The sequence below is a fragment of the Olea europaea genome, chromosome 8, assembly GCF_002742605.1.
Source record: "Olea europaea var. sylvestris chromosome 8, O_europaea_v1, whole genome shotgun sequence".
Lineage (NCBI taxonomy): Eukaryota > Viridiplantae > Streptophyta > Magnoliopsida > Lamiales > Oleaceae > Olea > Olea europaea.
The window spans coordinates 3565982-3592575 of record NC_036244.1 but is presented as its reverse complement, the minus strand read 5'-3'; the positions used below and the strand labels follow the sequence as shown (position 1 = coordinate 3592575).

The 26594-nt window shown below is 33.2% G+C and overlaps 1 protein-coding gene across 4 annotated transcripts; it reads right to left on the bottom strand.

The window, feature by feature from the left end:
- Window positions 1–1588: 1588 nt before the first annotated feature.
- LOC111398546 (acyltransferase-like protein At1g54570, chloroplastic) lies at window positions 1589–15788 on the bottom strand. 4 transcript variants are annotated; one of them, XM_023025505.1, is made up of 14 exons: window positions 15082–15788; window positions 14835–14886; window positions 9743–9798; window positions 9359–9517; window positions 9152–9256; window positions 7305–7411; window positions 6398–6519; window positions 5637–5745; window positions 4466–4599; window positions 3772–4141; window positions 3475–3588; window positions 2635–2726; window positions 1983–2299; window positions 1589–1875 (listed from the first exon to the last, which is right to left on the bottom strand). In XM_023025505.1, the coding sequence occupies exons 1-13, from the start codon at window positions 15527–15529 to the stop codon at window positions 1999–2001; spliced, it is 2169 nt and encodes a 722-aa protein (XP_022881273.1). In that variant the 5' UTR covers window positions 15530–15788; the 3' UTR covers window positions 1589–1875; window positions 1983–1998. The 4 variants fall into 4 exon arrangements, with proteins under 4 accessions (XP_022881273.1, XP_022881270.1, XP_022881271.1 ...); XM_023025502.1 differs by lacking the exons at window positions 14835–14886; window positions 15082–15788 and adding exons at window positions 10159–10210; window positions 10406–11122 and having other exon boundaries at window positions 3772–4168; XM_023025503.1 differs by lacking the exons at window positions 14835–14886; window positions 15082–15788 and adding exons at window positions 10159–10210; window positions 10406–11119.
- Window positions 15789–26594: the final 10806 nt, after the last annotated feature.

Here is a 26594-nt window from a genome sequence, read left to right as displayed (position 1 = left end):
CAGCAATATTAACTTCTCACATAAATTAAATTACCCGATTTAATGCATTCAAGTACGTAAGCTCAGAGAATCGAAATTGAAGCGGTGAGGCCGGCCGGAGTTTTGATTTCTTTAATCACTCCCGCTTATAGTAGAAACTCGAGAACCTTCCCCCGATCGGTGCGGTACTTTCGGAGCAGAGGATTTGAAAACTCCATTCTAAAATCCAGCACACGCACACACACACACACACACAGAGTAGCACGCAGAGAGAAATGCGAGGTCAGCCTCTGCCTCGATGAGCGCCAAAAGCAGACGGCATGACGCAATCTTATGCTCTTTAACCTCGGATTAATTTCATTAATGCCTTGCAATGTTAAGGTGTGACATTTAGATAGATGTTTTAACACCGCGCTAGCTAGCATTACTCTTGAAATAACAGTACAATTAGAGAGGGTAAAGAAAAGGTATGTTGAACGGTAAACCCCGCAATTCGATTCTCACCAGTTCGTAGGTTACATTCATTTTTCTCTCATTATGAGAAAATGATTTGATTTCTTGTCTCCCCAACTCGTATGCCAATGATATAGTTGAGAACAATTTAGTCGTTCTCATCTCTTATCCAATCCACTTTTTCAACATATGACGTCCAGTATACCTCCCCTCATAATAGTTTGAGCGAGGGTCGTCTACCTTTGTGATAAAATATCATTAAATTGTACATTCAAGTTCTCAAAGATCTATAGTACATATTGTTGGAATTGGTTCAAAAATCAACTGAATTAATCGAAAAAATTTGGTCAAGTATGAAAGGTGTGACTACGTGTCAACTTCGACCAAATATTCAGACTTAATCCGATGGTTAAATTATAAAAGTAAATAGACTAACTTATTCTACTCGTCGAGTAGATCGTCGTGGTATATTTGGAATCTATAACCAATTTCGGATGAATGAGAAATTACGATCCAAACTTGGATGAAGTGTTGCAACTTTTCAAAATAAGATTTTGGCTAAGTGTTGCAACTTTTTGAAATGATGCATGTTTTGACCCACACTACTTCATTTTCACCCTTTCTATATCTATAAATAGAACTCTTTGGACGTGGTTTTGAGTACATCATTGCATTGATCATTCATTCTTCTCTTGCAATTCATCTTTCTCTTATTCTCATAACATTCCTTTGTAAATGGAAAATTCCGTTGAAATTTCGTCGTTCTTGTGGTTTGAAATACTGCTACCATAAGTGTGTATCCGTTGTATCTTTGGAGACATTTGTTATTCAATCGTGAGTACCTTAACGGGACAATTTGTCTTAAGGAAATAGTTATACTCGCCTCGGATTTCCTTTTTAACTCCTTATTTCATCTTGATTTTGTGGTTTTGTACTACACTTCCACTTCATAAAATTGTGGTTTAACTACGCTCCTGCGAGTTGAACTTTGCACTCACAAACAATCATCTTAACCGCTCACAAATAAGCCGGATCCAACACATTGTATTGGATGTGCGGGTGTTACCTTACTAAACCAAGCTTACATCAAGTGCACGATCAGTATGCATTATTTAATCATGCCAAGAATGCTATGGAACGAAGAATTTAGACGAAATAAAGGGACATCAGCAGAAAGTTTTTGATTTTGAGAAACATTTTCACAAGTACAAATACTTTACACGAGAATCAAATAAATTTCAAATGTTGAAGGTATTACTATGGACTAAAATCTCTTTTATTCATGTAATGCTACAAAAGCTACAACACAGTAATATGATTCTACAACAGCTTCATTCTGTCCCCACTTTCAGACATCTTAGGAATGCTTTTAATCTACCTTCTTGGGTATTCATCCTAATGTTCGACTCCTTTCCTCGTTTGCAACAATATTCGGACATAGCCCTGCACAACCAAAGATTTTGCATATGTAACACGAAGATCATAAGCTTGTTACCAATAAACCATTAATAAAATTTGGTGTCATATACTAGTAGCAGAATTCTTTATACCTTCAAAACCCATCATTCATGGTTCGAAAGATGGGACCTGATCCATAGGAGCATGGAGAACCCGATACACTGTTCTATCGACTATACCTCTGTAAGGATCTTCCTTTCTCTTTTTCATCAAATAAGCAATACTATTTTCAACTTCTGATTTTATATGCAAATAAAGTTCTTTTGCATTACTTCTGTCCTTCAACATATTTCGTCTTCCCTTCGTTGGAACAGGCTTCCCGAACAGATAGTAAACTCGGCCAGGGATTTTCGGCAGAAGTCCTGGGAGATATAAAGTTTGGTTCGCAACCTCCCCACTCATTCCAGTCCTATAATCAGATCATGTTCAATGTCCTTAGATGTAGTTTCGATCTCACAACTACAAGAGCACAACGAAGTCTACCAAGCTTTGGGCACATTTAGCAAAATTTTCACATTGATCAATAATTTCATTTTGTTCCGAGTTGGTCACTAAATTTAAACATTCACCTTTTCCAGTAGTCAAACTAACTGATATGGCCGGAGTAATTTAAGTTCAGTGACGAACATGAAACAAAATGAAGTTTATTGACCAATATAAAATTTTCACTAAAAGGTTAGTGACGACCTGTGTATTTAACCCAACATGATGGTACAAATAGTATTGTCCATGTAGATTGTTTACCTTACGTTTAGATCTTTATACTGCTCATTATCTCTTCTAATTCTGTCACCTATAATTGGAATTCTCATCAGGTCATCATAGTCCAGAACCAACTGCCAAAACAAAAATCAAAATGAACATATCAATTTCCCAAGGAATATATTAGTAAAATACTTAAATTTCACTTCCCACAAATAGGCATAAACACATAGATATTAAGTTTGGACCAATACACAAATATTCATATTCTGAGCGAAGTTATATCATGTGATTTTCATCAGAGAATTTTTGGGTTTCACAGTCCAAAGAAATACAATGCTTCCGAGCCTGATGATCACTTCAACATATATCTGAATAGACAGGGCTATACATGATCTTGTGGTTGAAAAGTCAGTGTTGAGATCACCTGCTTCTCGTTAATGGCCGATCTTTGAACTAGAACAAGGCATTCCTGCTGGTAATCCTACGCCACTATAGACCCTAAAGTCATAGCTATAAGCCTACAATCTCCTCCCAAGGGACGAAATAACTTTATGATTTCTGGAGAAGAATTCAGATTTCCTTGGTGCTCAAAATTGAACTTCATCCAGTTGGTTTCATCTTTGTGGTGTCCCAAAATAAGATCCCCATTCCGTAAAGTTAACTAAAACTTCCTCGTGTTGTCCCTATGTAGCTGGTTACGTCAATATTTTATACCGCTACTAAATGCCATATGAGAATGTGATAATGAAAAGCCGGAAGTCAGAATTTAGAAACCGACCATTCTTTTCAGAGAGTACAAGCAAAAAAACTATCAAAGAAAATTCATCACAAGACGTGAAAGAATTGTTTGATATAGTGAATCAATAAAAGAATAATTACCTCTGCGATGTCATCTTCTCCAACAACTCCAAATGGTACAATTGTGGCCCCAAATCTTGCTGCCATCCTGACAAATTCCGGCTGGTCAGGCCAAAATAATTTATACTCTTCGCCCTGGAATAAGAATCCAATGACAATATTGATACTAGTTTCAAGAAGCACCCTCCCCAGTCCCCACCGCAAAAAAAAAAAAAGAAAAAAAGAAAAGGTATATGCTTATGCAAATATTTCATTTTGAAAGTGGATATAAAAGATTTAAAATGAAATAGAAAGTAATGAAAAGATAAAAGTACCCACCTTGCGATGTAGAGCCTCACGAGCACCACCAGGATAAAGTAGCACGTGTGATTTTGTTGCGAGCAATTTGAAAAGATTGCTTGCACTTACAGGTAATCCACCATATAACCTCACAGTGTCAAAGATGGAAAACTCCCTGTTCTCACTCTCAACAAGCTGTGAAAACAATGTTGGGTGTGCTATACCACGAACCAAGATCTTCTTCTCCAGAAGAAATTGTTCAACTAATGGAACAAGTTCCAAACCCATAAGCATGTGATAACCAACTAATACGACGGGACCTTCATTTGGAACACCTGACAGACCTCTCACTATCTTCCCATCTTCCGTAGTAGACCACATCACAGGACCAGTATAATTGCGAAACCATCTGCATTGCATTATATGCAAATACAGTCTTTGAAAAAATCAAGTACAAAAAGAGTTAAATATGCAATTATAAGTAGCACATCACAAAGATTCACCTATTTATCTACCAAGAATTTTTCATATATTCTGTTTTCATCTATGTGCAGAATAAAAATATACTATATCTATATTTAGGCCATGCAACTAAATTCAACCGAAACAAACATACATTAAAAATCATGATAATAAAGTTTATGGGCTATGACTGAAGCTTGGATAAGTGTCAACACCTTACATATTTCATTAAGATGGAAATCTAGAAAGAAAAAAATTCATGTCCATTTACCCATTGCTCAAAAGTGCATGCTTAAATTCTGACTTGCTGGGAGGCAAAAAATCTGCAACAAAATCATGATTCCTTGAACAACGACGGTAAGTGCAAGTACATTTGATAATGGTTAATAGATTAACTCCATCTTCCTGCATGAGAAGAAATTGAGATAGATCAATACATGAAAGGTATATATGACTACAGAAGTAATCAAATCCCATCCAATTTACGACCAGGATTTCATAGCAACCACAAACACAAAGGAACAAGAAGATTGTGAATCATGCAAAGTATAGATATAATAAAAGAAGAAATAATGCAGATTGTTGAATTTTTTCTATGAACAGAAAAGAATAGGTATCCCTTTTCCTTCTGGCAGTAAAAAGCATGTGCATACCACCAATTATTTTATACAATGATGATTTGTTGTCTCAATCTCAGCTCCAAGAACCTAAATAAGGAGGCAGAAAGATTTATTTGATTTTTGCCAGTGAGAGGTTCATATAGAACTAGAACCAACATTTTGCGCTAAAATTATCAATCTTGACAACTGATGAAATGCAAGAAAATGCCTCCAATTCAAAATGCCTTAGTTGTAAATAAATTGTAAAAAATGAGTGGTCTTCTATTAAACTTAAATTTTGGATGACTTAAGCTTTTGGCTTCTCAGAAAATACCTTGATTTTGTTGCTGTTGCAATTACACTTTTTTTTTTTGGTCATAAAAAAGAAAAGACATTATATGTTGCTGATAGCGTTTAATCTTCAATTTAGGCATCTATGTTAAATCTAATGCTTTTTCAGACGGTCGATGGGTATCTATTTGACATATAATATTAGAAAAGGTACTGATTTTAAAGAGTTTCTATATATGATCCTAGAGTTAAGCCCCTATTTGGCCCCCTTTAAAACTATTCAATTTAATTTAATTTTTTCTCTCTCCTACTTTCAACCACATAATCTTCAATAAAATAATATTATACTTAAATCGAAAACTTTTCAACCACACAATCTTAAAAAAAAAAAAAAAAAAAAAAAACACTATTCCCATCATTATAAATTCAAATAATGGGGGCTAAATTTTGCATACAGAAGGTCATGCTTATCCTTATAACAGTAACCTTAAACTGGTTTGGGCTATTAGAACATTGTAGGGGCATTAACGCATGGGGGAAATTCTCACCTACCAATAGTATGGTATGCCCATTGTCCTTGAAGTATCGTATTTTGCAATTCCGCATTGAACGCGAAAGTCTCCAGGCTTCGTCTTCACTGGGCAGCATATTATCATTGCCACTGACGTGCAAATGAATTGTCATTCCCACAAATTTAGCAATAAAACCAATCTATTTGTGACTTAAGTTCTTCAAGTCAACTATAGAACGATGGGGAAAAAAATTACAAAAGACTAAAGGCAATTAACATTACAAAATCCAGAAATTATGGCTTATATCACCATCCAGGGATGTAAAATATGGTTTGCACTAATAAGCATAAAAAGAATATTTATTTGAAACTCTGAAGGCCTTGATGATAATTATCTTCATATATGCCATGCCCAAGTGAACATTGGGATAACTAACCAAAATATGCACATTCATACAGGGTGACAAAATACAATGGCGTAGATGACATGAGAAGGGATGTTATCAAAGGCATCATTACAAGTCCATTTATTGACAGTGAGCATTCCTTAAAGGAAAAAAATAACTTTGTTGTCAACTGTCATCTATTTCTCTCCACAACTAATCAAATCATCATCTATCTTTTAGCTGTATTATGTTGTCATCGTTGAATTATCTATATCAAACCAAACTGGATACGATCAGGCTGCCCAGTCTATAAACTAATTGGAAGGTAAAGAGGGTATGTGATAAGGTCCAACACTCCCCTGGCATTGCACAGAAAAGCATTGAAAATATTCTTTATGAGTCAAGAAAGGAGAGACCTAGCAAGAATAAGTACTTCAGCTTTGATGGCATGAAGACGAGAATTAGCATATGCCGCAGCAGACTTGAGCAGCTTCAGTTTCCAAATAAGAGTATCTTTAGGTATGATATCAGACAAGCCCTAAACATATCCAATAAAAAAAAAAAAAATTAGTACTTCAACCGTGCAAATATTCAACCCCACAGTATTTTTTAACCACAAATGATGTAAAAGAAATTATAGCAAGCTTTTTTTCATCTTTTTGTTTAAGAGTAAATGCTCCAATCTTTTGACAATTGTGGTTAGGAAGTCCATGGACAGGTCATTGTGTGCTAAAATCTCCACTAACTTTCCCTTTCTTCAACAACCCTCTTAGTGGATTATTTTACTTCATGAAGATACAGCATAATAGATGGTTGGCATATAGTTCGTCAGGTAACAATAGCAGTCTTGTAAAGGGAATCAAAAGGATCACATAGTTATGTATTTATAAAAGTCTAAATGGGTACAAACATTCTCAGGTGTGACTCTCTTTTTTCTCCTTTAGTAATAATAATCTTTATCCCTCCATTCATCGTTGACTTTACATAACATTCTGGTGCATATGTGGACGAAGATTATACATCATACATTGAGTTGGCATATAGTTCATCAGGTAATAATAGCAGTCTTGTAAAGGGAATCAAAAGGAACACATAGTTTTACGTAATTATAAAAGTCTAAATGGGTACAAACATTCTCAGGTGTGACTCTCTTTTTTCTCCTTTAGTATTAATAATCTTTATCCCTCCATTCATCATTGACTTCACATAACATTCTGGTGCGTATGTGGACGAAGATTATACATCATACATCGAGCATTCTACTGTTAACAGATGCTTCTTGTTCAAAAATAGGAAAATCTAGCAGTGTGAAAATATCCTTACAGAAAGACGCGGTAGCAAACCAGTAAGGTTCCCAGATAATTGTTCAAAATATCGCGTCGGAGGCAGCATTGAGTCAATATTAACTGCTGCCATCTTCACTGGATCACCTGGTATCAGTCAGTACCATGAATAGAGCCAAAGGCAGTAACTGAAAATGAGTTATACAGATTGTTGGAGAAGGGGGAAAAAAGGTTAAAAAAAATGATCACCGAAGTTATACAGATTGTTCCCATTAGTTAATATGGTGTAAATAAATTGAAGCAGCAAAAATATAGAATGCATAAAGAATAAGTGAAAAAACCAAGATAGAACTCCAACATGTTGGTTGCATATGTATGAATAATAAAAAGATTATTAGGGAAAAAAGAGAAACGTTTCAACCAATCAACTCCATTATTTCAACCAGTAAATCATGTTGAAAGCACAGAATCAAGAATTTGCTTATTAAAACCAACATGGCACTAACACAACTCTGTAAAGCATAAAGGAAGGCATTATATGCAAAAGCTTTTAATGAAGAAATTTGAAGGGGTCAAAAAGTAATCAAACTAGTGCCAGAAAAACGATAGGGTAATTTCGAAGGAGAAAAGAATCATGAGTCCTGCATTATGTTGGCCAGAAAGCCTAGTCAATTGGGAACTTCTACTTACAGCACAAAACAAGAAGGGATTTATGAGTCTTTGACTTGAGATTTCTTGCAAGAACAAGTAGTCATTTCTTTTGAAGGCAACGTACTTCAGGAATTACGTACAATTTAGCCCCTATTAAGTTAGATAAAAATCAGATTTTTAGTAAATATTGATAAAAGTTGATGGAATGTATGGTTGAAAAGTTGTTATCCCATGAAATGTGGTTAAAATTCATATTGACTTTAACTTAGATTTTAATTAGCTTTTTAACTGAACCAAACAGGGGCTTAGTACTTCCAGTGTCAGCAAGGGAAACATCCTGGGAGCAAAGTTTGGTTGCTAGGCACCATGAATGACCCTAGATAGTGATAAACATGTGTAACTCCTCCATAACAATTTTTCTCATGCAGAAGCAGATTATGAAGGAGAGAAAAGAATAGTTCAAAGTTTAAGCCCCCGTTTGGCCCCCATTTTTTTGAAATGAAAATGGGTGGAATAGTTTTATTTATTTATTTATTTTTTTTTTAATGTGTGGTTGACAAAGAAGGAAAAAATTTCGATTTATTCGATTTAAGTGTAATATTATTTTATAGAAGATAGTGTGGTTGAAAATAGGAGAGAAATGGAATGTAGTGGAACCTTATCCCGGAATGCATTGTAGGGTGTGTTTGGAGTGAAAGGAACAACCGCTATTTCGAAGATCAAACAAAGACAATAACGCAGATTAGGAAAATATTTTATTTGACTTTGTATAATTGGTTTAATGCCGCGGCTAAAAATCCTGTAGAAGGGTTGCCTAATTTCACAACGTTCCCTCTTGCTTAAAGTGATTGTACAAATCCCATGTAGTCTCTTTTAATTAATAAAATTATGATTACCTATAAAAAAAATGTAATGAGATTCAAACGGGAGCTAAATTGCCGACAATCACTAAGTTATGGGGTTTAACAAAGCAAGTAATGCTAGTTATGTCAAATAACATATCACTTCCAGTTGAGTAATTGATTTCAATCAAAGGCACCAATCAATTGTGAGGATCTCAATCTTTTGCAGGTTCACGTAAATGTAACGGTAAAAAGTCGCAGGAAATGAACCACGTAAGAAAATTAAATTGCTGAACTTCAGATGCAATAACAGTCATTATGGTTTAGAACAGAGAAGAAAAATGTCCAAATTATCAGGGCATCATTAAGATTTTCAAAGTATCAGACAGAATACCCATAACAAAGCTTAGAAGATATGGAACGGTGGCATGAAGTTCATCAGGCAAGGCCTCGAACAGAGGGAGCAAAGGTTGCAGTTGTGACCTGCCAAATGAAGTAGCTGAAAAGAATGTAAAATCAGTTAACACTGCCGCATACCAACCAGAGGTGTCCGCAAAAGACGCCTCAACAAATTATATGGATCATGATTTGACAAGCACACCTGGATTAGCTAATACCACTACAAGGTCAATATTAGGATTACGAGCTGCAAGTGCAAGTGCTAAGCATCCACCAAGTGACTCTCCCACCAGATAAATGGGTCTCTTTGGGGCTGAAGAATGCTCAGACCTCAGAGTCTCTTCAACCCATTGTACCAAAGCTGAAGTAAAGAAAGACTGTCATTCGGTTTGTTCTTATATTGAGAAAATTGTAGTGCAGGTTAATAATTTAGCAAAATTGCAGCCAAACAAGAACGGAAAAATAATTGGATTGAAACATATGCACGTCTTGGTAACTATCTCCGTAACTTCCTTTTGTTACTGTAGCATAAGTTCTCGGGATGAACAAAGAAATTGAAATTTTTTGAAGCAAGAAAAAGATAGACCTTCAAATGGTGTTCGATCCTGCAGAGGAATATGCATGCACCGAACTTCAAAAACCCTGAGACCAAAGAAAATAATGTATAAATGATTTAGCATTATAAGCTTAAAAAGTACAATCATAATATAAGAAGACAATGTAGCTAGCACACAATGTATACTGGTCATAATTTGTGCCAACCAGCGTAAACTACCAGGTTTAAAGAAAAAACAACTAGCTTGTCTCAAGAGGCAAAATAATTACTCTAAAGAAATTTGTCGATTGTCTTTCTAGTTTTTACAAATGGCCCAGCCAGAGTATTCAATATTAAGGATTCCATAACTTCCACAATTGTAAGAAGAAAAAATAGAAAAATAAATAAAGCTGGGTTGTAGTTACAGTAGTTTGTATGATTTCAGCAGAGTTTTATCTGAGACTTACTTGCCAAGAGACTTGTGATGAAGAATGAGGCCAAGTCCAAGACCATCCATTCCTGCACAATAAGTAAAAACGAATTAAAACTAAAAAATGGCCTTACACATCTAAAGCTTCTATACAATAAAGATTATGCTCGGAATTACCGGAATAATTTCTTATGTTGGAAAGCCAAGTTCATTCGTATAGCAGAGTAGTATCGGTCTTAATCTACAAATAAATAACTTTACAATTGAGCACCAAATAATTATACCTGGTAAGAACAGAAGAATTGGTGAATCCTTTAAAGGCGGCCCACAAGAGATTGGGGTGAACCACCTCGGTGGCCCCCCATCAGGTTTAATAATCTCTTTGGCTAAATCAAGATAATCCTTCACACTTTGAGTTCCATATCCATCATCCCACAAAGGCTCCAACTTTTCCTCCTCAGAAACTTTTTCCCTCTTCTTTTCCTCCACATTTGAACCCCCGTGACCATGCCCCACCTCAATCATAAGCCTATCACTCTCCTTCTTTTCCTTCACAACAGAAGATGATACTCCATTAACAATCCCATTCACTTTAACAGATTCAACAGATAATGCAGCATCAGCCGATTCCCCACTAGCTAAACACTGAATTCCAGATCTAGAACGACATTTCTCGTTAATATTCAAACCAAAATGGGGTGATGCCCAGAAACATTTCACAATTGAAGCCATGTAAATCTGAACCCCGTGGCCTCAGACTTTCCAAATTCAAGAATTATATATAGAAACAAAAAAGGCTTCAAGCCACAAAAGAACAAATATCGTGTACCTAAAGAGGAGCCCACATGAATAATCACTACTGACTACTGTTAGCAGAATAGACAGGAAACGTATGGAAAGTTTCAAACTATCATGCAAGAAATACAGCAACAGATCTAATTTGTGGGTCATTTTGTTTCAACGTTGCGCTTATTGGGTTTACTGAAATCGTGAGAATCAAGTGAGGATATAGTCAAATGTAATCACGAAGAGATTGATATATACAACATGAATATAAATTTGTAGTACAAACTACTGTAAAAAAATTACCGGCGCAGAGTGATATGAACACGTGGCCGACATGTATTGGGATACAGAACGATGAACACGGTGAATAATTGGCGCTCTTTGGAAGAACGTGACGTGGATATCCATGTCCTGCCATTTTCATTTTTTGTTTTTTCTGTTCGTAAAAAAGGCTTTTGCAGGAGACGTTTGGCAATGGTTTAGCTTGAGAATTTTGAAGAAAGTTGCATCAATGGTGTCCAATTTATTGTGATAGTAGCAATTTGGTTATTATCTTCAAAACAGAGCAAGTTGATCTTTAATCTTTCTTTCTAACTGTACAGTTAGTCCTAATTATAAAAACAACTAACCCTTTGTTTACTCGATTAAAAAAAAAGCCTTGTTTAGTAGTCTTGTGGCCCTCGTGTGTTGAAATTAAAGTTAGTCTTTTCCTCCTCGGAACTGGGTGTGCTTATGTAAATGTTGGCAAAGCTTAAATTATAATTTAAACTGTTAAACGTACTTTTGACAAATAATTAGGAAAGACAAAATACTCAGAGCACATTGCCTCGCCTCTTTTAGGTAATCGGGATTGGAATTGAAAACATGATCCTCTTTCTTGATTCTTCGTTTTTGCCCTCGGCTCTTTTTATTTATTTTTATGTCTTTTAAATCTAATTGATATTTTTAAATAATTAATTAAATAATTGATGCGTTAAATATGGATACTTTAATCATCATTTCGTCCTTCCCAATAGTGCTTCTAGAAAACCCATCGACAAGGTCGATTTTGACCTTGACCTTGGCGCGTAGACACTCTTACAAATAACTAACATATCAACAATAGTTAAATAAATTTTTTAAAATAATTTAATAAAATTAAATATTTTTAATTAGTCCCTATTTGAATTCCATTAAAATAATTTTTTTGGAAAAAATATATTTTGAAATATTGAGTTTTTGATAAATGTATAATTGAGAAATAAGAAAAAATTTATATTTACGTGTAACATTATTTTATAAGAGAATATATGATTGAAAACGAGTTTTGAGAAAATGAAACCCAAACAAAGGCTTAGTATATTAACAATTTTTAGTATTTCATATTTTTATAATCTTCACATTTATTCTAGTTTGGGAAATTAAAATGATATTATCCTGAACGTTAAAAAAAAAAAAAAAATGCATTAAAGCCTTAAAGCTTATATTTCTTTTTAGTTCTTTTTTCTGCAAATATTTACATAAATTTTAGTTTGATCAATTTTTTAAAAAGAAAGTAATTTTATTATGAATAAGATAAAATCACTATGTACAAAAGATTAAAAAAAAAATGAAATTGAAACTAAAACAATTTGTTTTTGCTTAATTAAAATTAAGAAATAGACAAACAAGAAAATAAGTACAATTTTATGTATTGCATAAGAGAGTATGACAAAGTTGGAAGTTTATGCCAAGTGGGGAGGTTTCTACAATTCTTGAGAGGACGAGGTGCATTCGACGTTATTATAAATCTCTAGAAAGGTCTATATAAACCGTCTCTAAAATTTAACTTAAACGTTCTCAAGACGTAATACTCTTTGTGGTTTAAAATAAGAGTCATGGAACTTAACAGTCCCTCACATGCGAGGGGGTTAACCACGAATATTTTTATTCGTAGTGAGCCCCCTCACGATCCCTTAAAATAAGCAATACGTGGGCTCCATTTAATAATTGTGACTCACATTCGATCTATTTTTTGAAAATGCAACTCTTAAGTATTGACGGAAATTCCCCAGCCTCGATTCTTTTCATATTATTTTTTATGTTTTCAATTGGAGTCGTATTGAAAAAATAAAAATATATATATTAAAATATAAAAATAAAAAGATCGATAACTGAATTTATTATAATCCCCTCTTCTTCTCGGTTTCTTGAAATCTCCAACAAGGCAGGAATGAAATTTTAATTCATAGCCCCATCCTTATGTAAGAACAGTCAAGCAAGCAATTAGACTAACGTTTAGAAATATGAAATGTAGCCCCCGAGGCACATCCCAACTGGCAAGGGATGGAGTTCTTCAAGGCAATTCAAAGGTTGCGGGTTCGATTCATAGGGCTCTTGAAAGGCAAGACTTTCTCTTGGAAGGCAGGATATTTCCTCGAAGATATGAGTTCTTTGAAAGGCAAGACGTGTACATGAGTTTGACTCGCTCGACACTTTGACAGTTCAGTTGGAGGGGCTCTTGAACCCTGGCTAGTTTGGGGCACAACCCGCGGTTTACCTGGTCTGCGTGAAGAGGGACTGGATTATAGATCTCAGTATTAGTCGTTGTAAGGTGGACACCTGAGTATATTAAAAAAAAAAGTGAAATGTAACATGTATAGATCAAGTTTGCATTACAATTTTTAAGTTCTAGACAATTATTTGTTTAGTGGAGATGGGAAAAAGTCATGACTCTAGAGTCTACTTCACCTCCCGCCTGATTGGGCAAGGATTCCCTGCTCAGCTGGGCACCAAGATGAGGATGGGGAATCCTTTTATTTTTTACTTTTTAATTTAATTGTATCAAAAAAAAGAGAAATGAAAAAAAGGGTAGGATGAAATATATTTTAATACCCGCCTCCGCCTCCCAAAATTTCCTAATGGGACTGGGGACATCATTATGGATTGCAATTGTAAAGAAAGATTGAGGATTAATTTGCTCGTTTTCTAAAACTTTTAGTCAACTAACTAATATTGTGGGGAAAAAATAATTACAAGTAAATAAGAAAGTTTTAAATAATTAAATTATTAAATTTATCAAAACAATACATCAGTAGATTTTTAAAAGAAAAAAACAACTTGTTTAATTGTGTTAAAAAACTAAAGTTTATTCGATAGTAAAAATTATCTTTAAGACGTGTGACGTACGTAGCTAGGGAATACAACTTTACAAGAGGGCCTGGGCCAGTCACCTTTACTAATTGATGAAGACATCATGTTTTTAAATAGGATTTTCATGTACAACAGTACAAGTAGCAAAATTTGATGAAGACACCAAGTTTTCGAATAGGATTTTGCTACTTGCTTCTTTTAAATAATTATACGTACTTTCTAGCTTGATTGAGACACCATTTGTTTTCTTAACGTTTAATAATAGATGGGCGCGTGTATTTTGCTCAGCCTAACTCATAAAGATGGACAATGCTACATTTATCTACACATTTTTACTGAATCTTTTTTCTACACTCATAATAGGAGAGCGGGTCCCACAAATCGAAATTTTTAAATGCACACGGGCCTAACTCATAAAGATGGACAATGCTATATTTACCTACACATTTTTTTATTGAATCTTTTACCTACACTCATAATAGGAGGGCGGGCCCCACAAGCTGAAATTTTTAAATGCACGCGAGGCCCGCGCACACATGAGAGTAGGGCATCAATTCGGTATCCTATTTTCGGTACATATATATTTATCCTATAAAGATAGCCATTAAGTATCTAATTATTAACTTATTTAAGAGATCTTCCTCTTCTTTTCAGGAAAAAATTGTACAGAAACATGAAGGGGTAGTTAGACAAAACTTTAACAAATTCCATAATATATGTAGTTGAAAAATTAATAAATATTGTGGGTCTCATGAAAATATTGTGATTAGAAGTGAAGTCTGATCTGATTTCAGCAGAGTTTTATCTGAGACTTACTTGCCAAGAGACTTGTGATGAAGAATGAGGCCAAGTCCAAGACCATCCATTCCTGCACAATAAGTAAAAACGAATTAAAACTAAAAAATGGCCTTACACATTTAAAGCTTCTATACAATAAAGATTATGCTCGGAATTACCGGAATAATTTCTTATGTTGGAAAGCCAAGTTCACTCGTATAGCAGAGTAGTATCGGTCTTAATCTACAAATAAATAACTTTACAATTGAGCACCAAATAATTATACCTGGTAAGAACAGAAGAATTGGTGAATCCTTTAAAGGCGGCCCACAAGAGATTGGGGTGAACCACCTCGGTGGCCCCCCATCAGGTTTAATAATCTCTTTGGCTAAATCAAGATAATCCTTCACACTTTGAGTTCCATATCCATCATCCCACAAAGGCTCCAACTTTTCCTCCTCAGAAACTTTTTCCCTCTTCTTTTCCTCCACATTTGAACCCCCGTGACCATGCCCCACCTCAATCATAAGCCTATCACTCTCCTTCTTTTCCTTCACAACAGGAGATGATACTCCATTAACAATCCCATTCACTTTAACAGATTCAACAGATAATGCAGCATCAGCCGATTCCCCACTAGCTAAACACTGAATTCCAGATCTAGAACGACATTTCTCGTTCATATTCAAAGCAAAATGGGGTGATGCCCAGAAACATTTCATAATTGAAGCCATGTAAATCTGAACCCCGTGGCCTCAGACTTTCCAAATTCAAGAATTATATATAGAAACAAAAAAGGCTTCAAGCCACAAAAGAACAAATATTGTGTACCTAAAGAGGAGCCCACATGAATAACCACTACTGACTACTGTGAGCAGAAAAGACAGGAAACGTATGGAAAGTTTCAAACTATCATGCAAGAAATACAGCAACAGATCTAATTTGTGGGTCATTTTGTTTCAACGTTGCGCTTATTGGGTTTACTGAAATCGTTGAGAATCAAGTGAGGATATGGTCAAATGTAATCACGAAGAGATTGATATATACAACATGAATATAAATTTGTAGTACAAACTACTGTAAAAAAATTACCGGCGCAGAGTGATATGAACACGTGGCCGACATGTATTGGGATACAGAACGATGAACACGGTGAATAATTGGCGCTCTTTGGAAGAACGTGACGTGGATATCCATGTCCTGCCATTTTCATTTTTTGTTTTTTCTGTTCGTAAAAAAGGCTTTTGCAGGAGACGTTTGGCAATGGTTTAGCTTGAGAATTTTGAAGAAAGTTGCATCAATGGTGTCCAATTTATTGTGATAGTAGCAATTTGGTTATTATCTTCAAAACAGAGCAAGTTGATCTTTAATCTTTCTTTGTAACTGTACAGTTAGTCCTAATTATAAAAACAACTAACCCTTTGTTTACTCGATTAAAAAAAAAGCCTTGTTTAGTAGTCTTGTGGCCCTCGTGTGTTGAAATTAAAGTTAGTCTTTTCCTCCTCGGAACTGGGTGTGCTTATGTAAATGTTGGCAAAGCTTAAATTATAATTTAAACTGTTAAACGTACTTTTGACAAATAATTAGGAAAGACAAAATACTCAGAGCACATTGCCTCGCCTCTTTTAGGTAATCGAGATTGGAATTGAAAACATGATCCTCTTTCTTGATTCTTCGTTTTTGCCCTCGGCTCTTTTTATTTATTTTTATGTCTTTTAAATCTAATTGATATTTTTAAATAATTAATTAAATAATTGATGCGTTAAATATGGATACTTTAATCATCATTTCGTCCTTCCCAATAGTGCTTCTAGAAAACCCATCGACAAGGTCGATTTTGACCTTGACCTTGGCGCGTAGACACTCTTACAAATAACTAACATATCAACAATAGTTAAATAAATTTTTTAAAATAATTTAATAAAATTAAATATTTTTAATTAGTCCCTATTTGAATTCCATTAAAATAATTTTTTTGGAAAAAATATATTTTGAAATATTGAGTTTTTGATAAATGTATAATTGAGAAATAAGAAAAAATTTATATTTACGTGTAACATTATTTTATAAGAGAATATATGATTGAAAACGAGTTTTGAGAAAATGAAACCCAAACAAAGGCTTAGTATATTAACAATTTTTAGTATTTCATATTTTTATAATCTTCACATTTATTCTAGTTTGGGAAATTAAAATGATATTATCCTGAACGTTAAAAAAAAAAAATGCATTAAAGCCTTAAAGCTTATATTTCTTTTTAGTTCCTTTTTCAGCAAATATTTACATCAATTTTAGTTTGATCAATTTTTTAAAAAGAAAGTAATTTTATTATGAATAAGATAAAATCACTATGTACAAAAGATTAAAAAAAAAATGAAATTGAAACTAAAACAATTTGTTTTTGCTTAATTAAAATTAAGAAATAGACAAACAAGAAAATAAGTACAATTTTATGTATTGCATAAGAGAGTATGACAAAGTTGGAAGTTTATGCCAAGTGGGGAGGTTTCTACAATTCTTGAGAGGACGAGGTGCATTCGACGTTATTATAAATCTCTAGAAAGGTCTATATAAACCGTCTCTAAAATTTAACTTAAACGTTCTCAAGACGTAATACTCTTTGTGGTTTAAAATAAGAGTCATGGAACTTAACAGTCCCTCACATGCGAGGGGGTTAACCACGAATATTTTTATTCGTAGTGAGCCCCCTCACGATCCCTTAAAATAAGCAATACGTGGGCTCCATTTAATAATTGTGACTCACATTCGATCTATTTTTTGAAAATGCAACTCTTAAGTATTGACGGAAATTCCCCAGCCTCGATTCTTTTCATATTATTTTTTATGTTTTCAATTGGAGTCGTATTGAAAAAATAAAAATATATATATTAAAATATAAAAATAAAAAGATCGATAACTGAATTTATTATAATCCCCTCTTCTTCTCGGTTTCTTGAAATCTCCAACAAGGCAGGAATGAAATTTTAATTCATAGCCCCATCCTTATGTAAGAACAGTCAAGCAAGCAATTAGACTAACGTTTAGAAATATGAAATGTAGCCCCCGAGGCACATCCCAACTGGCAAGGGATGGAGTTCTTCAAGGCAATTCAAAGGTTGCGGGTTCGATTCATAGGGCTCTTGAAAGGCAAGACTTTCTCTTGGAAGGCAGGATATTTCCTCGAAGATATGAGTTCTTTGAAAGGCAAGACGTGTACATGAGTTTGACTCGCTCGACACTTTGACAGTTCAGTTGGAGGGGCTCTTGAACCCTGGCTAGTTTGGGGCACAACCCGCGGTTTACCTGGTCTGCGTGAAGAGGGACTGGATTATAGATCTCAGTATTAGTCGTTGTAAGGTGGACACCTGAGTATATTAAAAAAAAAAGTGAAATGTAACATGTATAGATCAAGTTTGCATTACAATTTTTAAGTTCTAGACAATTATTTGTTTAGTAGAGATGGGAAAAAGTCATGACTCTAGAGTCTACTTCACCTCCCGCCTGATTGGGCAAGGATTCCCTGCTCAGCTGGGCACCAAGATGAGGATGGGGAATCCTTTTATTTTTTACTTTTTAATTTAATTGTATCAAAAAAAAGAGAAATGAAAAAAAGGGTAGGATGAAATATATTTTAATACCCGCCTCCGCCTCCCAAAATTTCCTAATGGGACTGGGGACATCATTATGGATTGCAATTGTAAAGAAAGATTGAGGATTAATTTGCTCGTTTTCTAAAACTTTTAGTCAACTAACTAATATTGTGGGGAAAAAATAATTACAAGTAAATAAGAAAGTTTTAAATTATTAAATTATTAAATTTATCAAAACAATACATCAGTAGATTTTTAAAAGAAAAAAACAACTTGTTTAATTGTGTTAAAAAACTAAAGTTTATTCGATAGTAAAAATTATCTTTAAGACGTGTGACGTACGTAGCTAGGGAATACAACTTTACAAGAGGGCCTGGGCCAGTCACCTTTACTAATTGATGAAGACATCATGTTTTTAAATAGGATTTTCATGTACAACAGTACAAGTAGCAAAATTTGATGAAGACACCAAGTTTTCGAATAGGATTTTGCTACTTGCTTCTTTTAAATAATTATACGTACTTTCTAGCTTGATTGAGACACCATTTGTTTTCTTAACGTTTAATAATAGATGGGCGCGTGTATTTTGCTCAGCCTAACTCATAAAGATGGACAATGCTATATTTACCTACACATTTTTTTATTGAATCTTTTACCTACACTCATAATAGGAGGGCGGGCCCCACAAGCTGAAATTTTTAAATGCACGCGAGGCCCGCGCACACATGAGAGTAGGGCATCAATTCGGTATCCTATTTTCGGTACATATATATTTATCCTATAAAGATAGCCATTAAGTATCTAATTATTAACTTATTTAAGAGATCTTCCTCTTCTTTTCAGGAAAAAATTGTACAGAAACATGAAGGGGTAGTTAGACAAAACTTTAACAAATTCCATAATATATGTAGTTGAAAAATTAATAAATATTGTGGGTCTCATGAAAATATTGTGATTAGAAGTGAAGTCTGATCGATTGAAAACTTCATCGCACTAAGAAAAATGAAAGAACATAAGAATCTTTGGAGGACATAATTAGCTAATGCAAAATCGCCGTTCAAATCTATATTTAGCCCTTGTTTGAGGCCAATTCTTTTCATAGAAATGAATTTTTGAATAGTGTATTGATAGAAAGTGTGTGATTAAAAAATAAGAAAAAATTTTGGATTTATGTGTAATATTATTTTATTGAAAAATATGTGATTGAAATGATGTTAAAATATTGTTTAAAAATATTTTTTTCTTAATAGAACGAGACTCAAACAGGGGCTTATTTGCATAAATTGTCCAGTATGTTATACATACTGTACGCAACCTTCAAAACTTGATAAGACAAATTCTCGTAGTTATTTTGTACAAGTAAACGATCCAATATACGTGACTATATTAGGTATGGAGATACTTCACTTGCCTAACGCTAGTCCCAATTTCACATAGAAAATAATTAAAGAGTGGAAATAAAATATGAAGTAGGGATTTGGTCTCAAAATTAATAAAATTTGAGAAGGAAAGGTAATTGGAGACTATACAAGGAGTTCTTAGTTATAGCTATATGAACAAAGGAATAAGGCTGCACGCACACGGGAAGTCCTTACAAGGACCTCACGTGTCCCTCATTGCGCAGAGGCGGGACCCGCCATGTATTTAAAAAAAATTGTGGGGCCCGATCCCCCATAAGTCTTGCCTGGGCTGGCAGGGGCCTATGGAGCAGGCCCCTGTACTTGCAACTCGGTCCATGAACAGAGTGCAAATTTTTCGAAAGTCTCGAAAATAAATTTGAGCCCCATTATTTGGGAAAAAAAATACATTCTTAAAAAGTGATTTGACATAATTTCAATCATACATTATTTATTAAAATAATATTATACGTAAATTCAAAAAAATTTCTTATTTTTTAATCACATATTTCCCACAATACACCATTCAAAAATGTATTTTTATGAAAAGAATGGGGTACAAACAATGGTAGGGCGTTTCGGTAAAATTATGAGTTGTTAAAATTGTAACGTGATAGTTATGAGTGGTGGATAGTAATCGCGAATAGTATGAAATATAAAATTAAAAATAATGTTTAATTTTGAAAAATAAATTATAAGTTATTCGTAATAACTCCCTGGACAGAGAAAAGTGGAGAGAGAGAAAGAGAGAAGAATAATATTCTTCTTTTTGTTTGTGGTTTGAGGACGCCAAGCAGGCCTGAGACTTTCAGGTCAAATGGTTTACAAAATAGAACTAATCAAAATTCATTCTTCCAATTTTTTAATTTTAATTTTAATTTGTTTTTAGATACGCTGCTATGCTAGCTAGAAAATAAAATAATATATTGCAACTATATTGATGATGGGCATATGCTTATGAAGTCGACTGTGTACTCCAATTCTAAGGAGTTTGATTCGTATTCAAAAACACTAATGATAGAGGTTTTGCCCAATTTCCTCTAAAAGGTCATCATTTTATGAACACAGTCTTTCGTAGAATTAATTGCCCATGTACCTTGTAATAATAATTTTTTTGTTGAAAATGGTGGTTGTTATGTCCAATATATAATTACTATAGCAAATCTTAGTAACGCTTCGAAATTTATCTCAATTATTTACCTGCTCTTAAATAAGGATGAGCACGATCCGATTTGAATGAATGTTGAATTTTTTCATACCACACATTTTTTGAACGGTTTAGAATTTTTCAAACCAAACCTGACAAAACCATTTTTTTGCAATTAGGTTTGGTTTCAAATCATAATTTTAGCTATGTAAAAATAACATTTTCAAACAAGTGAAAAATAAATATATTGGCGTGGAATCTCAATATGGCACTTAAATTCAAACATTTTAAACATAAACGTTGAAAAAACAAATATATTTATTTCAAGACAAGCTTAAACCAATAAATCAACATAAAGTTTAACCATAAAATTTAAGCTTGCAAATTCTTTCTTTTTAAAATAGATAAGAAAATATTATCATAAACATTATTTCCCGAGAAAGCCAATAGAACCCTCTGGCAAGCAAAATATAAATTGAATTATAAAAATAATATATTCTGGGTAAAGCAAGTTAAAAAAAATGGTGGAATGATTCCGTTTCAGTTTTAATAAATCTTATCAATTGGAACCTAAATAAAATCATTTTAAAATGGTTGAAACCTAAACACATGTGTAACGACCCAAATTTTAAAGATTTGAAATCATTACCCAATTCATTTACTTTAACAGTGAGAACATATAAATTTTATTAGTGCAATTTAATTAGTAGAAGGAGCTCATAGCCCAAAAAAAATAGAAATCATGCATTTCACATTTATTAACTAAATGATAAAGTATTAATCCCACTAATATATCTTTCACAGATAAAAATATAAAACCAACTAAATCATATCTTAAATCATAAAATAAAATCCCTAAAAAACCAAGATAAAATGTTGAAATTAAAATGTTTTGCTACATTACGTGGATTCGAGTTATTAATTGTATCTAGCACCACGACAACACCACATAGCCCGCCAACCAACGACTCGTTCTAACTTGTAAGAGCAACGAAAAAGATGAGTGCATAGGAATACTCAGGAAAACACAAGAAAAAAATAATAGTGCGATCCCAAATAAAATATTTAGATCATGCTTCAAAAAAATCATACCATCTTCATATCATTGAAACCGATAAGTGCCCATAGTATATCATATCTTTGGTACCGAATAACCATTTCATATTATATCATAATCATCATATCATTTCATAATTTTCATAAATATAATAATTTATCAATATGAAAAAATATAATTTAAACGGGACAAAACACTTGCACCTCAGTGCTACCTTGATTAATGAAAAGGGTTTCCTTGAAAGAAAAGCACTAACTTCATATTTTCAGACCCTACTTTTTTTTTTTAAATAATTCTCGGCTTGGGATACTTATTAAGGTAAACATGGATTCTTTATGTCTATAACATCTACAATATTTATATCACAACAAAACCACACATTTTTCCATGTCGGTGGCCCAATTTACTGATTTTCCCCTTTTTTTTTATACACGTTTTTTTATCCGTTCATTTCACTCAAATAAGGCAATTACCTATTTTCAATCAAGGACGGTTGACATAATGGGGTAAAAGGTCATGATTATGTACTATCCCCAAGAAAGTTGATATAGCTCTTGTTTGAGCCATATTATATTCCTAAAAATGTATTTTTGAATAGTATATTGATGAAAAATGTGTGGTTAAATAATAAAAAAATATTTTGAATTTGAATGTAATATTATTTTTTTTAAAAATGCGTAATTAAAATGATGTCAAAGAATATACTATTTTTTGAAAAAATTGTGACTCAAACATACTCTTAATATATATTTTTTTATACATACCAATAAAAGAAGAAATTACCTTTTCTCTAGCCCACCAAATCTACAAGTGTTGCATATTTTATAAATTCAAAACAATTATAAAAAATGGCAAGATCTATAAACTTCAATATTTTGAGTCTAACTTATCTGAACCAACTTTTTCTCGGGTCTAACATACATAATTAATCACGAGATATCAAACGAGTCCAATATTGATAACTTATACTTGCTCTATCAAAATTTAAGTATTTGACCCAAAATAAAAATTAATTTTAATTTATATAACTTTAGTCCCCAACTTTCAAAATATAAAATAAATGATTTTATTCTAAATTTATTTATTTATTTACATTTTTTTTGGGCGTTACAACGTGGATCAGAATCAATGATTTCAAAACTGAAGTTTCGGATCGTAGGATTCACAATTTTTTTTTTCCATCTCTACTCTCAAAATTAATTCCACTAGACAATTTTCGAGTCAACTTGTCTAAGTGCGTTGATCACCTACGACTACTTTTGGCAATGGAGATTCTTCGCACACCTAACCAACAATTTGTCCATGGGAACTTGAGTAAGGAGTAGATCTTTTTGGCTTGGGATTTTTCAGAATTTGCAAGCGAAAACTCCTTTCTTTATTTGGTGTACCTACTTGAGCAAGATGAAAGGAAACTTTCGTCCAATTGATGATTTTTACATTGAAATGAATTTCAGCTCCACTAATGGTAGCAATAGGCCAACCCAGCTATCTACCCATGAGCTCCCAAGCTCGAGCTCGTTCCAGCATGACACAAGCTCAAGATTTTTATTTTTATTATTTTTTTTTTTTTTACATTTTTATTCACATTTTTTACGAGCGTGGCTCGTGTGAACTTTAGGCTCGAGGGACGTTCCCACTAGTCATTCGTGATTGACTCATCGAGCAACCCCCTTGCTCGACTAGGGCTCGGCTCATCCTGAAACGAGCCTGAGCTATCCATACCCGAGCTTTGAATAGTCAAGCCAATGAACTATTCGACCATTTTGCCATCCCTAAACACCACATGTGACTGCACTTCTTGCTTTGGGGCCCATCCCCTATTTTAGCACAAAAAGTACTGTCATTATGCAAAGATGATATTTCCTTTGTTAGTTCAAGATATGGCTATAATTCAAAATACTGTATTGTACTATTTTAAATTCGAAGTGTTATCTTTAAAGGCTTAATTAAGCTTCGTATTAGAACTCTAAAGATATGTGAAGATAAAGTTTCATATTGATTAGACATTAAAATAATATCGAGTTTATAAGATGAGTTGATTACTCCATTTGGAGCATATTTGTTAAAAAGTTCTCATGTGAGTAAGCAAATTACTTAGCTTAAAATAAATAATTTTGTTATTGATCAAAGTTAAAAATAATTTACTTATTAAAAAAAAAAGGACATAATTTTTACTTTGAGATAAAAACTCAAGTCCCAACAAGAGCAAGTTATATATTTGAGATTCAAGCTATTGACTATTTCCACATTTTAATAATTATACAAAATCTAGATATTTCGAGATTAATGTCTAGCACAAGTGATGGGGTAAAGTCCTACAAGGTCACCGACATGTGTTCGAGTTTTATTTGGGAAATGATGAAATTAAGGAAAAAAATCTAGATATTAGATGAGAGGGAAAATGTTACCGCATTCAATAAACCTTGAGCAAACCCGCAATTAAGTTATTAAACTTTAATTTAACACAGTTGAGGCAATAAATTTTAATATTTTTCTTTTAACTTGTTTTTAACTTTTAATTTTCACCAATTTATCATATATGTCGTCTCTTAAATTGATGAAAATGTCTTAATTTTCAATTATACCATTATAGATCTTCCATATAATCTGTGTAACAAGCCTACTTACCCTAGTTTTGAGATTTGAAATTCATGATGCCAAATCCATCATGCTAACATTGATATTATTATTCGTAGTTCAAAGTCGAAGTGTCATGCATTTTTTTATAGTATTCACAAGTAGACGATATAGTTTATGTTTAATAGAGTGATGAATACAGTGTCGAACTATCTACTTATTACTACTAGTCTATGTCATATGCAATGCACGAGCTATGCATAAATTATGATTTGGTTAGCGTATGTATTGAATATGTTTGAAAATATATGGGAAGATGTAATTATTGGCAAGGAACTAACCAGTTATACGAGTCGATCACTCGTCTTTCTTCCACAAAATGTCATTTTTCTACCAAAAGTTGCAGAATCAATAAAATCGATTAATAATGAGAATTCAAGCCATAGTTAGTCAAAGAAATATTCAACTGGACAGTAAAAACATTCAAAGCAAAAAAAGCTAGCATCATAGCAGTACATCCTTCAACAAATTATAGTAGATATAAATATATTATTGTACAGTAAAGAAATATTCAAGGTAAAGCAGAAGTTAGAACCTGAAAATTCCAAAAGTCTAAAACAGTAGGTATCCCAAGATCCTGTGGCCCAGAGATGAGTTCCTCCCTCTTTCTTTCTTTGAGCCTCCATAATTATTATGGAGGTCATTATGGAGGCCTCCATAATAATGGAGAGGCAGCTTCCATAATAACTAAGGCTATTATGGAGGCTCAATATAAGGCAGCCTCCAAAATCCGTTATTATGGAGGCCTTTACAATAACGAAGGCTATTATAGAGGCCTCCATAATTATTATGGAGGCTCAAGCATAAGACTCCGTAATTATGGAGACACAAATTTCATTTTTTCCTTTCTTTTTCTTTCACTAGTTCTTAGTACAATAATTTAATTTCATTTAATCAATTTAATTTTTTTAATAGACGTGATTTCTAAAATAAATACATAAAATATAGATCAATTTTTTTTATATATACAGAGATTATATAAATTCTTCAAATGAACAGAAATGTAGATAAATGATAGACATATTTTGAGTGCAATCAAATAATGTGTGAAACGTGTTAGATTAAATAGTCACTCACGTCGATAATTCAATAATTTTTTCCTCACTTTTGTTTTTGGGAAGAATAAAATCAGACTTTTTCGGTAACATATTGTCCATTTCTACAATTGATGTTAATCTATTATGCTATTTCTACACCCAATTCTATATACTCTCTTATTTACCAACCTATTCCATACACATTTCAATGATTCCCAAATATTTAAAATTAAGCAATACAATGTCATTCCTTCATTGGAACTCCTTAATTGAAATATAATGTTCATAAGAAATTTACACACATATTACGCAAATAGATACATTGTTCTACCAAAACATTTATTTTATATTCACACATTTCATTTTTTTTTATATTTTGATATGGATCCATTGCATATCCCAAAAAAAAAAAAACATTAATAGCAAAAATTCGAAATGAAATCAATTCACACAAAACACAAGGAAAAAAATCAATCAAACTCAGTTAAATGAAATTGAGTTGCAGAACGTCCACAAATTCCAATAAAAAAAGAATAAGAACTAAAATTCAGAGCAACCAGACCTCAATCAATCCATACAAAATATACAACAAACAATCCTAGTTCATTCCAGAGTGAAACTCAAAGAGAAGAAGGAGTTATGGCTAATTTGCGTGGTAAAATTAAGAGAACAGGCAGTAGCGTGTGAAAATGGAGAAGAGGAAAGAAAGATCTACCTAAATTGAGGACAAGTGGGTGTATCACTGTAGCCTGCATGTTTTTTTTTTGTTTGCAGACGGCGTCATTTTCGCTCGAGAGATTAAAAAAAAAAATTACTGCAGTATGTGAAAATGGAAGAATCTATTATTCTTTCTACAGTAGTGATAATATTGCCCTTTTATATAGTAGTGAAGTGATATAGGAAGCAAATTCCTTTGAAATAATATATATTTCTC

What these genes read in the sequence shown, in the direction of transcription:
- LOC111398546 (XM_023025502.1), bottom strand. Translation starts at nt 10,853, where the DNA reads ATGGCTTCAATTGTGAAATGTTTCTGGGCATCACCCCATTTTGGTTTG. An exon ending in AATTCTTCTGTTCTTACCAG is followed by an intron (nt 10,211 to 10,405) that starts GTATAATTATTT and finishes CTTATTGTGCAG; the next exon opens with GAATGGATGGTCTTGGACTT. An exon ending in CATGCACTTTTGAGCAATGG is followed by an intron (nt 4,169 to 4,465) that starts GTAAATGGACAT and finishes ATTTTTTCAAAG; the next exon opens with ACTGTATTTGCATATAATGC.